At 48.8% G+C, this 13,072-nt stretch overlaps 1 protein-coding gene across 3 annotated transcripts in view; it reads left to right on the top strand.

The window, feature by feature from the left end:
* Sh3rf3 (SH3 domain containing ring finger 3) overlaps positions 1–13,072 on the top strand; it is a 327,009-nt gene that overhangs the window by 290,429 nt on the left and 23,508 nt on the right. For 2 of the 3 annotated variants that reach the window (NM_172788.3, XM_006513617.3), the window contains exon 8: positions 1,836–2,155. In NM_172788.3, coding sequence (NP_766376.2) covers positions 1,836–2,155 — 320 coding nt within the window. Of the gene's footprint in view, positions 1–1,835; positions 2,156–7,264; positions 8,505–13,072 lie in introns of those variants that run through there. The other variant, XM_011243443.3, reaches the window with a different exon arrangement.

Genomic DNA, 13,072 nt, shown 5'->3' on the forward strand with positions numbered 1-13,072 from the left:
TTCAGCTGGGAATTCTCTTTTCTCAAGTAGTCACTTACTCATTATGACCTGTATTAAGTGTCTTCCTCATGCCTGGCACCATTCCAGGGATGTGAGATGCATTATATGAGTGAATCAAACAGCCACTGTCCCCAGCCTCCTAGAGCTGAGCTGACAATGTAGTCAGAGAGGCGACGAACAACTGACATACGAGAAATGAATGAGCCGTGCAGACTATTAAGCTGTGCTCAACACTTGTAGGAGAAGACAGCACAAACTTTCTGGTGGTGGTCACACTGTGCGACTGTATTGGCTGGATGTCAATTTCTAGAAGGTAGAGCATGGGCTGTATGGGGAGTCCTGAGTGGCCCTAGAGACAGCTTCTGAGGCTCCAGGGCAATGGCTTATAGCTGACTGCTGTCACCTCTCAAGGGCTGGTCATGGATAGGAACCCACAGTCCTGGTCAAGAGTCACAGGTGATGAATCCCTCAGTGGATTCACTGATTTCCATAACTGCCTGACCTTCCCCTCAAGCCGTGAGGCATGCTGTCCGGGATATTCAAATGCTGGGTTCCCAACCCCGCTCTGAAGCCTCAAATGATTTCTTTCAAGAAACCCATACCTCAAGACTGACTGCCAGTGGGCCCCCCTCAATCTGTGGGAATCAGAGTCTCGGACAGATGGGCATAGAGTCAGCGAGAGTGGGGTGACGAACACACGCAGACACGAGAGAGTGTGTTGAATCTGAATGTAACGTCCAAATGAAAACCGGACTTTTTTATACAGAAGAAGAAACAAGAAAAGCCAGGCGAACACATCCACCAAGTTACAATGACACAAAACAAAAGGAATGCATACATCAAAAGATGGCGGGGACCAGGCCAGGTGTAATCTAATCTATTGTTAAGCCCACCACCAGGGGTTCTTAGTAAATGCCTGATTATGCTGTTCCTTTGGACCTAGTGAAGAACCCTGTTCCAGGGGAATTCCCTTCTACTAACTCATACATGGTTAACCCAACCTATTCGATAGGCTATTGGGCATTCCCTGGTTTGGGTGAGACTCGGCTACTGTCCTAAGTAATCACTCTGCAGACCAGCCCTGAGCTATTCTAGCTCTGTTCTTTGTAATGCCTAATTGGTTTCACTGTCTCTACTAGAAGTGAAATTGAATGTGACTGAATAGGTAACCTTCTTACTGAATTCCAAGCTCTGCAGCTTCAAGGATTTTCTAGGGGCCATTGGAACACTGGTGGAGGCTTACCTATGTCAAAAATCAATCTTTTTATAATCTGTTTATAATAAAACAATACTGAAAGAGCGCATACACCAGACTAACGTGGGGACAGGGTTTGAGTATACGGGTTATGAGAATGCCAAGGTTCCAGGAGGCGTAGTTTTCTTGAAACTCTTTGCCTCGTGACTGCCTTCAGGCTGTTAGACCCAACAGGCAGACTTCACTGGAGTGGGCGTAGCACAAGACCTTTTCTATATTGCCTGGTTTTCATAAGATCAGCTGTAGCCTCAAGACATCATGTCACTGAGTGGACCTAACAGACATCAGAGGAATGGCCAGCTCACAGACAAAGGCCTGGGGTGTGGTGTGGAGAGGCCTCCCACCTGCAGATGCTGTTAAGATGTCCAAGTGTGTTTTATAGTCATGGCATATTTGGAGGCTGAGGATACTGTTTGCACTGTATCTCAAATTCTGAAACCAGCAGTGCCACACATTGTGATGGCAGCCAAGTATGGAGTGTTCAGAACCCTCCAAGGTCAGAAGTCAAGCCCAAGAGGAGAATGCTCTGCAAATCGCATGGCCACATGTACACTAACCTTTCTCCCTTCCACCCCTCCAGCTACCCATGCCTCTGCCCAGGCCCTGGACCGGCCAACTGCCACCGTGTCACCCCTGCGCACTCAGACTTCTCCATCCCGCCTGCCCAGCACCGGCCTGAGACCCCGCTCTGTGGCGTCCCCACAGCATGGCCAGCAGTCCCCGGCACAGATGTGTCCCCGGCCAGCCATCCCCTTCACATCAGCGGCCTCCGCCATCACACCCCCCAATGTCAGTGCAGCCAATCTGAGCGGGGAGGTCGGAGGGACACCCATCAGCGGCCTGTCCACACCCAGCCTCATCAACACGGGCTTCAAGCCAGATGACAAGAAAAACGAAAAGGTTAGTGGGCCATCCTGGGCTAACCCTGAACCTGGAGCTGGCTGGCTACTGGGTCCTTCTCACACACTTGCCAATGGTGCCGAGAACAGGTGAGGTTTCAGTGTGCTCATTGATGTTCTGTATATTGCATGTGGCAGGGCCTCTGACATGGATAACAGCCAGAACAAGAAGGTAGAGTAGAAGCAGAGGCTAGCCTCAGGGTTCTGCCAGGGCCAACAATTTTCATGCCACTGCAGTTTTGATGAAAATCAGAAGGTGGCATCTTGCTCATCCATAGACTACCGTGGTCCCTCCTGCTAGAAGCTCATTGTAATACAGCCATCTTGTCAGAACAAGACTCCTAACTGCCATGTGCCAGAATGAGATGGTGAAAAACAAACAGATCTGCAATAACTCTCTGTGGTGCGAGCGAGCGACACCCTGTCCCTTGGACGCATGATTCTTGCACAGTTTGCAACCTGTTCAGCCATATGGGAAGGGCTTCTTTCTTGGAAAAAAAAAAAAACTGAAAGAGAAAAACAGGAGGACACCAGCCTGGTAGTGGGTATGGAAACCATTTTCAGCTATTCTTGTATTTTATAGAAGATTGGAGTCGATGGGCTGGCCCTGGTGGCTAGGAGCAAGGGGAGGAGTAGCCAGGGTCACACTCCACTTACAAATCAGTGCAAAACACAAGCCACAAAGTGAATGGAGAATGTTCTAGTAGCCGTAGCTTTAAGCTTAATATAAAATTTAAAGGTCAGGTGCATCTTCTATCAAATGCACTATCCAAAAAATGTTTCAAGGCACTCCAGTCTTGCTGCTAGGATGTCTAAGATTGTCTGTCAGTTGTGTTTGGCAGGCAACTTGGTTTTCCCACGTTCTGTGGCTGTTTGAAGATGTTTCTATAGGGTTTCCTAAGCATCCTGTGTATCTCACGTGTTTGAGGTGAGGACAGCCCCCTTGAGGGACATCCCCAGCCCTAATTTTTAAATCCACTCATCAGCTTCCAAGAACTTTCAGACCCCTCTCCCTCTAGAACCTAGGTACACCCCAGCACTGGTCCAAACTCATCACCACGGGTTACACTCTCTGCTGCCTCCATCAATGTGTGGGCTGGGTAGAAAGAGGCTGATAAAACCAGGGTGGCACCCACCCTGTGAAGTCAAGTATGGATGCTGTGTTTTGTGCCCATGTGTGCTTGAAAATCAATTCAGTTGTTAATCTGTTGCCTTCTGCCTTGCTGCACTTGTTCAGAGACTTGCTGGCTGGCTGCAGGAAGAGGGCGGAGGTGGGGGGGACAGCCCTTTGCGCTCAGAAGACAGTTTTCCCTCAGATGCAATCCGTCAGCCTTTCCAGCTACTGAGAGCAAACCAGGGGCAGTCTGGCAGTATTAGTAAACGTTTCTAGTTCCTTGTCCCCAAACCTCCTGTGTAACTTGTGGGACAGGTAGTGCTGCCTGCTACCAGCTAATACTGGGTGGCATCTGTACCTGTTGAGCCAGCCTTTGTTAGCCTGTCGCTCCTCACCACGGCTTCGGTCCAGAATGTAGGGCTAAAGCAGCTACTGGCCACATGACATGGACCAAGGATGGGGGGAGGGGAGGAGAGGCAACAGAGTCACATGACGAGCCCATGGAATCAGATTCCAGAGACCAGCATCAGGGTGCAGATAAGTGTGGGGTTAATAGGGTGTCCTGCATCCTCTCGGGACTCGGGCTCGTGGAGGTGGGACACAGGAAGTTTTGACTGCGCTTACCCCACATCAGTGCTGGGCAGGTGTAGGACTATGGAAAGCCATGGGACCCCACTCTGGGGCTGGGGGAGTGAAGTCTGAGGTCCTGGGGACTGCCGTAATTGGCTTGGGGGATCTCCGGACCTGCATGGAGACCAGGGATGTCAGATTCTCAGACTCTTGGACACCCAGGCACCTCTGAGAACAGAGTGGGAGCCCACAGGCTGGATCTAGCCCAGGGTTGAAGGGGAAAGAGGGGAGAGCTCCAGCTGGGTCCTGTGGGGGGAAGAGAGTCCTTGGCTTGCTCAGTGGGCAGCTTGGCTTGGCAGAAGCTGTGGCTGGGAGCACTGAGAGGCCTTCTGTGGGAGATTAGACAGCCGGCTCTTTAGGCAAAGGCCTGTTCCATTGCTCCCCACAGGGAATCCCGATGAAAAGAGATAGTCCATGGTTTTAAGGCATTTATTGTCATGATGGAGAGTGATGATGAATAAAACCGTATTCCACTTTCTCAGGGTGGACCTGAGGTCCTCTTGCAGGGATGAGTGTCTGGAACAGGGAGTTTATTGGCTAAACCTTACGGCCTTTAGGTACCTCATTAAAATGGTCAAAGCTGACATGAGGACTCTGGACTCCTGACACTGGAGCCCAGCCAACTGTGACAGGGTTCGGGAGTCCAGAGTCCTCATGTCAGCTTTGACCTCTGACCCCAAACAAGTCTCCCAATACCTCTCAGCTTCAGAAATTTCAGAGGAAAATGCAGACTATGGTAAAAAGATCCTTGGAGTACCTTTTTAATTTCAACAATCTTTTATCTATAAAACTGAAACTATGCTCATCCACAACAGAAAGCTAATCTGTTTCCAGGCCACAACATAAGACATTCGCCATGCTTTTTGATAGACAGATGTTGTCAGAGGTCTTCTGTGGACTTTATGGAAGTGCCACGGCTCTAGGACGTCTCTTATGGTTGGCAGCAGTGGCTGTGTTTCTAACCACACCCCTGACTTGTCCCTCACTTTAATATCACTTAACCAGTCCTCTAGACATCAATATGTTTAAAAGGGAAATGTCTTTTTCTGCTCATGCAAATACTATAAAGAGAATTAATTGTTTCTATCAGTCAACCATCTCAGAGACACCAAACCAGTAGGAGATGGATGGATAGTCTGATACCACTAACCCATCTATTGATAGATAAGATACCACTAACTTGTTTGTTTTAAGGACTTAGTGCATGTAATTACGGAGACTGCGAAGTTCAGAATCTGTGGAGCAGAGCTGAAATCCGTCGGGCAGGCCGACGAACAAACTAAAAAAACCTGGGCAGGATTTGTTGTTGCAATTTGAGGGAAAAACAATTTTATCCTCAGGAAGCCTAGATTGCTCTTTAGACTTTGAACCGACTGCGTTGAATGCCACTGTATTCAAGACACATACTTGAAGTCATTTTCTAAAGGAGATTAAAAGTCGGTTATTGTTTTTAAATTAGTTGATTTTTAGCCACATCTACAAATTACCATCACAGAAACATCCCAACAAGCATTTGACCAAACAACTGTGTGCCATAGCCTGAGCAAACTAATCACTCTTCTCTGTCTGGTACCAACCGAGAATTGCCCTAAGCCACCGGGAGTCCTCAACCAAGGACAATAGCAAGGTCAGGCTCTGCTTAGCATGGTGCAGCTGGGCTCTTGAGAGCAACCAAACCTGAGAGCAACCAAACCCACTAACCCAGAAGAGGCGGCCATCTTTGGAAGATGCGCCCTCAACGTTCTGTAGCAGAAACATTAGGACGTAAGAGTTAACATAGGCAAATGCTGACATCTCACATTGTGTGACAAGAGGGGACAAAGGGAAAGAAAGCAGATCTGTGACTCAATGCACATTCATAACAAAACAGGAGGGAAGTACCTGCCACGATTGTCCTCCTCTCTGCAACTGGTCACGTGGCCCAGCAAATGTCACACAGTCACCTCCATCCGTATAGTCCCCAACCTGAATCTCCTTTGCACACAAGAAATACCTTGCCTTTTTGTGCTCCCTTGCCTGGTGGGGTACACCCATATCTCTGAGGTTCTGCCATTTGTAATACTACTTCCACTGAGACATTGTAGACCCCTGCCCCCGACCTGAACCACATAGCCTGGTATTACCAAGTGCTCTACGGTGTCTCTTATGTTCCAATCATGTTCTGGTTCATCCTCCACTGTGTCCCCTTGGAATCAAAATCCCTCCCTATGCCAGTGAGTCAGAGATCCAGGGATCCCGAGATCCAGGGACCTCAAGGGAGCTGAAGCATTCTGAACTGGCTGGCAGTTCAGTGGAGTGGTGGTTGCTCCTCAGTAGAACTGCTGGACTAAGGATGAGAGTCACTGGGAGTTGTGGTGGCTGGTCCCATTCCCATTTCCTCCCTGATTGCCTGAAGCTGTGCATCTCGGCTATGCAGAGACGAGCCCATATCTAACATGTCTACTCCAATGAGAAAGCACTGCTCCTGCCGGTCATTGATCAGTTACCCAAGGGATGGTACCTTATTAGGTACTGGGTTAGTCTCTGCTGCCTGAGGTCAACAGTGAATCTAACCAGGTTGTCCTTGGTGAGCACAATTCCATGGTGTTCATACACACGTACCTACCTCCATCCCTGCCTCCATTGCCCTCAAACCCATTGGTCAATGAGAGGTGGCTAGAGAAAGGCTGCCTAGTATCCACACAGAGCAGACTATCCTATCCACTTCATTACTGATGTCTGTGGCTATGGCCGTTCTTTAGTGAACAAATAACTGCTTATTTTATCCAGAGTGGGCTACTCTCATACCATTCTCAAATTTCCTTCCAAGAGCCTGATTATTTAGCTAAGTTACTGAGCATGGCTATAAACTGCTACTCAGTCATACATCTGGCCACCCTCCATATCCAGGGGTACTGCCCACTGAAATAATAGTTCCCCTTCTACAAGCCCTCGCAGATGTCAAGAGAAGGTGCAGTATTGAAACTGTCCACTGGAGGGCAGTGTCTGCAAGCCATGCAGAATCTCCTAAACCTGGCCTGCAGCTTCTCTTTGTCATGTGATTATCAAAACAGTCCCAGCCCAGGGCCAATGGTGTGGGGCTGGAGAAAGGCACCAAGGAACCATAAGTCTCGCTTGCCCCATAACCTACTCATGCCCTAGGGCCTAGTCAGGCCAATCTTGGATACACCCCTTTCATTTGATGGCAGGCAGCTGAAGTTGCAAGGTATCTTGGTGGCTCAGAGTTAAATATGCAGTCTCTACCAAGCCCTGATAATAAAAAGACAAGACCTAGTTTTTTCTAAAACAACATTTTAGAAATGTACTTACTTTATGTGTATAAGTGTTTTGCTCACATGTATGGTTCTGTGTGTTTGGTACCCTCAGAGTTCCGGAGACAGCGTCAGAAGCCTTGGAACTGGAGGTGCAGATGGTTGTGAGCCACCCCGTGGGTGCTGGGAATCAAACCCAGGTCCTCTGCAAGAACAAATGCTCTTCACTGCCGAGCCACCTCTCCAGACCCCAAGATGCACTTCTTTAGAGAGCAGTGACTTAAAAAGGAATACTGTGTATTGCTCCAGAATCCTAAAGGCCAGATATGCCCGAGGCTGCAAACATCACAGCATCTGCACTGACCGTGTGTATGTGTGTGTGTGTGTGTGTGTGTGTGTGTGTAGCAGAGCATCTAGCACTGCAGGATGGACCAGTGATTCTGCCTCTGTTCAATGCCTTGCTCAGAAGTAGTAGGGCCGAGGCCAGTTGATAAATGGATTATTATACTACACCAGGTAGAGAATATGATGCATCCATTATCCGCTGGGGCCTGGAGGTGGTGTGCTGTAAGAGAAGCCAGAGGCAGCACATCATTTACTTTAAAGGGACTTCTCAGGGCACAAGCTACTGCACCCTAGGAGTTCTACTGAGGTTGAAAGTCAGATTTAATTATCTACTTGGACACATACATCTTCCCTGAGTTTAGTGGCATGCTATATAGAGGCCAGTGAGCTTGGCAGTCTCGCCATGATGGTCTGCTGTAATAGGCAGTGAAAGGGAGAGTGAAGGAGATTCCTGAAAACTGTGCTGCCATATAGAGCTAGAAAAGGGAGGCCCTCCAGACCAGACAGTGATGACCTATTGCCAGTTGATAGGTGGCCTTTGGTGTCTTTACTAAGAAATCCTTGTCACATCAGTAACTGCACATCAGGGACTGTGGGATGTAGTATTTCCCCCAAAATGAAGGCACATCTGCTACAACAGGTACAGTATGTGTTGTCACCAGGGTAAGCTCACCCCAGTCGTCTGTCTGAGTTTCCCACCCGTTTGCCTGTTTAGTAACCGGGTCGATGGCAGACTGGTGAGCATGCGCCAAAGCCTCCCCCGTGTCCTTCCTGTTCTCAGCAGTGGCATTGATCCAAGCAGTCCTTGGGAAGTGCAGATTGAGTTGCTTTTGGTTCCCAGTCTTCCCCAGTAGAGGCAGTCCTGTGGAATGACACGGGGCTCCCCCACCACAGTGGCCCTCATTCCCATGGGTCAGGGAACAAGGTAGGAATTCCATTTACTGCTAAGTCTGCCCTTGCCAGCTATGCACACTAGGTCTGGTGAGGCACAGGAGACTGGGGACATACTAGATAGAAGAAGGCCATTGTAAGAAAGATCAGTACCACTGGTCACTTGACCTCTGTCTTAGTTCTGTTGCCAAGATAAGACACCATGCCATCCATGACCGTCATGACAAGAAGCCTGGCAGCAGGCAGGCAGGCCTGGTGCTGGAGGCAGAGATGACTAACTGGGAATGGAGTGGGCCTTTGAAACCCACCCCCAGTGACACACCTCCTCCAACAAGGCCACACCTCCTAATCCTTCCTAAACAGTTCCTGAATGCCTGAGAAACAGCCATTCAGATGGATGAGTCTATGAGACCATTCTCATTCAAACTGCCCCATCCCTCATAAACCCATCCCTGACTGCTGGACCACAGAGATGCTTTCCATCTCCGTTATCAGCGCCAGTTCCATCCAGTACACACCAGTTCTTGAATAGCCTCCACATTTCCTTTCCCCTGATGCATTATAATCCTGGCAGCAAAGGTCCCTTTGATGACAGAAAAGATGAATACTATAAATATTTGTCACTGTTCGGGTGTCCTTCCTCAAAAAAACTTAACCTCAATCTGCTGCCTGGCCCCCTGGATCCCAAAGAGTCCAGGAAGTAAAAGGTCCCTTGCCTAGAAAGCAGACGGAGGGTGGTTAGCTGGCAGAACAGGAAGTAGGGTCCAGGGCAGAGTCTCCTGGGGAGTTTGATAGTCCCTGGTGGCTGCCATGGGGAACTTCCTCCTCAGGTAACAGTGATTTCATGGAACCACCAGACACACCCCATGCTCTGGGTATCTTAAGAGGGACACCAGCAATAAGATCTGGCCTAGGAAGCTACAGTCGTGTTGCTAGAGAGAGGGGTCAACTCCAAATCTCTGCTGGGACAAGCATGGGGCTCTGCATCTTTTGACCTATGTCATACCTTTTTTCTACCTCAAGAATTCAGATGGCAGCAGCTGCTGCTTTCTGCAGTACATATGGACGCACACACACACACACACACACACACATGCATGCATGCACACACACACATAGAAGTGGGCTAGGAAAGAGAGAAAGAGACAGAGTGTCTTCCTTCCTGAGACAGGGCACCATCCCAGGATATTTCTGGCAGATAGGACTTGACCAGTAGACAGGGCCTGGGCCCAACTGTGTCAAACACAGGACTTGCATACCCTGAGTCCTGGGTGCTTACCCTGAGGCTGAGTCCTCTGCAGTGACTTAGTCTCTTGCTTTGGGCATAAGAGCCAGTTTCCTGCTGTCTTTTGTGGAAGTAGATCTGCTGCTGATGCTTCCTCAGTGGGGTTGACAGTGAGCAGACTTTGTAGGGTGCAGCGCATTATGCACACGCAATGCTCTTCTCTAATCAAAATATGAATCTCAGGCTGCCTAAAGACAATAGATTCCCTCCTTGAATGACCACCCAGCAGTGGGAATGGGGCCGTGGTAGCTCACGTACATCACAGTGACAGTTTTCTGAGCTTCCCTGAGAGTGAAGTTAAGTCCACAGATTCTGCACAAGTCAACGGCACTAATGCTGTGAATGCAGAAACGCCTGACCAGGGTGGTACTAACAAGCCAACCAAACATTCACACATATACGGAGGCTAGGAAGTCAAATTTCCCGACACACTTGAGAGAGCAAGGCTGAGTCCTTCAGCACCTTCTGTGTCGTCTTGGTGTCTGTTTTCATCTCTAGGCAACTTCTGCTGTGCTTTGTACATGGCCTGCACCTAGACAGGTAGGATACTCAAGGCATGTTCCAGGACAAGCATGGGATACAGGTGATGGGTGCCATGAGCAGATGTGCAGTGTCCTGCTGTGTGAAGATGTTCAGTGTAGACTATGTTGACAGCAGTCACAGCTGGCAGGTGACAAGCATAGGATTGTTGTGGCCAAAAGTATGTTTTCAACTATAAAGACTTATCTGCCCCTCTTGGTGGCAGAACTGTAGGCCAATGGCATTCTTCATCAGAGGACCCAGGACTTGTCACTAAAAGGCAAGGGGATGACTTTAGGAGGCCTGCTCTCTTTGTCTATAAAGGTGGGGCTGGGAGGTAGCACAAGATCTGCAGTGTAGACACAGTCTGAGCGTGCACTGCGGAGCCCTGACTGATGCTCGCTCTAGGCCCCGCCCTGTGGCTTTCTCATCGAAATCAACACAGCAGAGGAAAGTGTTTGTTCCTCTTATGGTTACAATCTCTCACTGTGGAGAGTCGGGGCCGGAATGCTTGCCGGGTCACTCTCTGGCTCAGTTAGCAGGACTACCTGCCCAGGGCTGGTGCTGCCCATAGTAGACTGGGCTGTAGCTTTAATTTTTTTTTAAAAAAGTCTGCTTTTAATGATGGTTCTTAAATGCTTTAACCTCCCTTCCAGTCCACCACTCACCAGACGTGGTAGAAAAGAAAGGATATGGGGAAAGTGCACCTGTTTAGAAATGGAGCAAATCCCATCTGTGTTGTCAGGAAATCAGTCGTTCTGTTCCTAGGTCACCAGCGGCAGCTTGATCAAGTCACAAACATTCATGGCTATATCAGTAGTGAGCTCGGTAGAGCCAGGCTAGCAGCAGTGGTGGCAGGGCCCGTCAGGTGTAGCCAGGCCTCTGTCGAGTCAGGACAGATCAGCAGAAAGGATTAAGATCACCAAGAATGACAAGAAAAGCTCTCTGCTATGGCTCTCTCAGCGAAACGAAAATTAACATGGATGCTAGACCAACAAGTTAGCTATGTAAGTCAGTCAAGGGCCTCTCACAGTCCGCTGAGTCCTATTTACACACCCTCTAAACACCAAGTGTCCTCCACGTTGCTCACCTTAACAGAACACCCCTTCACCTGTGCCTGTGTCCGTGAGACACTCCTTCATGAGTCTGCCTTAGCCTTTCACCTGTGTCTGCTTCAGCAAAATGTTCCTTCATGGATTTGCCCCAACAAAACACCGTCCGACACAACTGACTTTCCAGGAGAAGATAAACAAACAAACAAACAAACAAAATCTTACATTTTCACCTCAATAGGCCTCTGAAAATCAGAATAACTCCCATAGAACATTCTACTAAAGACGGTTACTCCAAAGGCGTTTTTCCCAGATGATTCCGTTGACAGTTAATAGATGGCAGGACAGTATTCTGCCTGACGGAGCTCATTCATCATCACTGAGGCTGGTGAGTTCTCTGATGGGGTTCTCAGAATTCACCCCTTTCCTTACTGTAACCCAGAAGAGACGCACACATACATACACACTATCTATCTGTTTGTCTATCTGTCTGAGTGTATGGAGGGGGAGGGCCGTGTTCAAGACAGAATCTCACTCTATAGCTCTGGCTGTCTTGGAACTCACTATGTAGACCAGGCTAGACTCAAGTGCATAGACATCCACCTTCCTCTGCCTCCCCAGTGCTGGGATTAAAGGTGTGTGCCACTATATCTGACATGACACTGAACTCCAGAAGTGTGGCTGGCCTTTGATCATCCATCCATCATTTATCCATCATGTTACACCTTCTAAGGTCGAGCCTAGCTCCATGCTCTAGCCCAGAGCTGTATAAGCTAGTCTAGACAGGGCTATCAGTGACCATGGATCCCAGAAAAGGACAAGCAGAGGCTGAGATGTACAGTGGTTCTGTGCCGTATACAGAGTGTCTGGGAACCCAGTGGCAGAGACCCAGTGATTCTAGAACAACCAATAGGAGGACTTGAGAAGCAATGAGCAATCCTTAGGTAACTCCTCTGATAGCCTTAGATATCCTTCTCTGCATGAAGCACTTCCTCCCGTGTTCCTCTGTTGAGACAGTTCTACAACAGCAGTTAGAGTCTCTGACAGTCCATCTGTGTTCCTCCGTCTGGGAAGGGTGTCATGTTCCCTCTGGTCGCTGTTGGTGACTCACCACAGAGCAGGCCTGCCTCGCAAGTGTGTGGTCCCGTGAACCTCCGAATCCTGTTATCTTGGCCTCTTTTCATTTCTACCCTTCCCTAATCATTTTAATGAAATAATAACAACCACGTGTGACCCTCACTGTGGCGGCTCCTTAAAGAGATATTAAGTTGCCAGTTAAGGGTCATTCAGAGATGAAATGTCAGAAAAGGGCAGTAGTTCAGGGTGCCTGGCTAGAATCCAGAGTCACTCGCTCATTGGTTGACAGCAGGGTTGTGGCTCCTGAGCCCTTTCTCACCAGCACTTTGGTGGCCCTGCTTTGAATGTGCGTCGTGTTTCCTGGAATTGGACTCCCTTGAGAAACACACACAAAAAAAAAAAGATAAGGAGAAAATCCACTTCATCTTTCAGAGCCAGAAAGTTTGCCTGCTGGCGCGCCTGGCAACAGACTGAGTGCCAATGGAAACAACAGCTTCAGCTTGTCAGTGCTCTCAGGAATGCTAAGCCCACGCACTGAGTCAGCTCTTTCCCCAGCACGTACTAAGTCCACCTGCTGCTGCCTTTCTGGCTGGAATTGATTTCAATCAGTTTTCAAAAATATGTGAGCTTGGCACACCTGACCACCTGCCACAGTGTGTGTGTGGGTAGCATTAGTTGGAATCAATGGGTTAGGATTAATTAATTAATTGATAAGAGGAGGATGTTAAATTGAGAGGGAGGCATGATGGGGAAG

The sequence above is a fragment of the Mus musculus genome, chromosome 10 (genome assembly GCF_000001635.26).
Source record: "Mus musculus strain C57BL/6J chromosome 10, GRCm38.p6 C57BL/6J".
Classification (NCBI taxonomy): domain Eukaryota; kingdom Metazoa; phylum Chordata; class Mammalia; order Rodentia; family Muridae; genus Mus; species Mus musculus.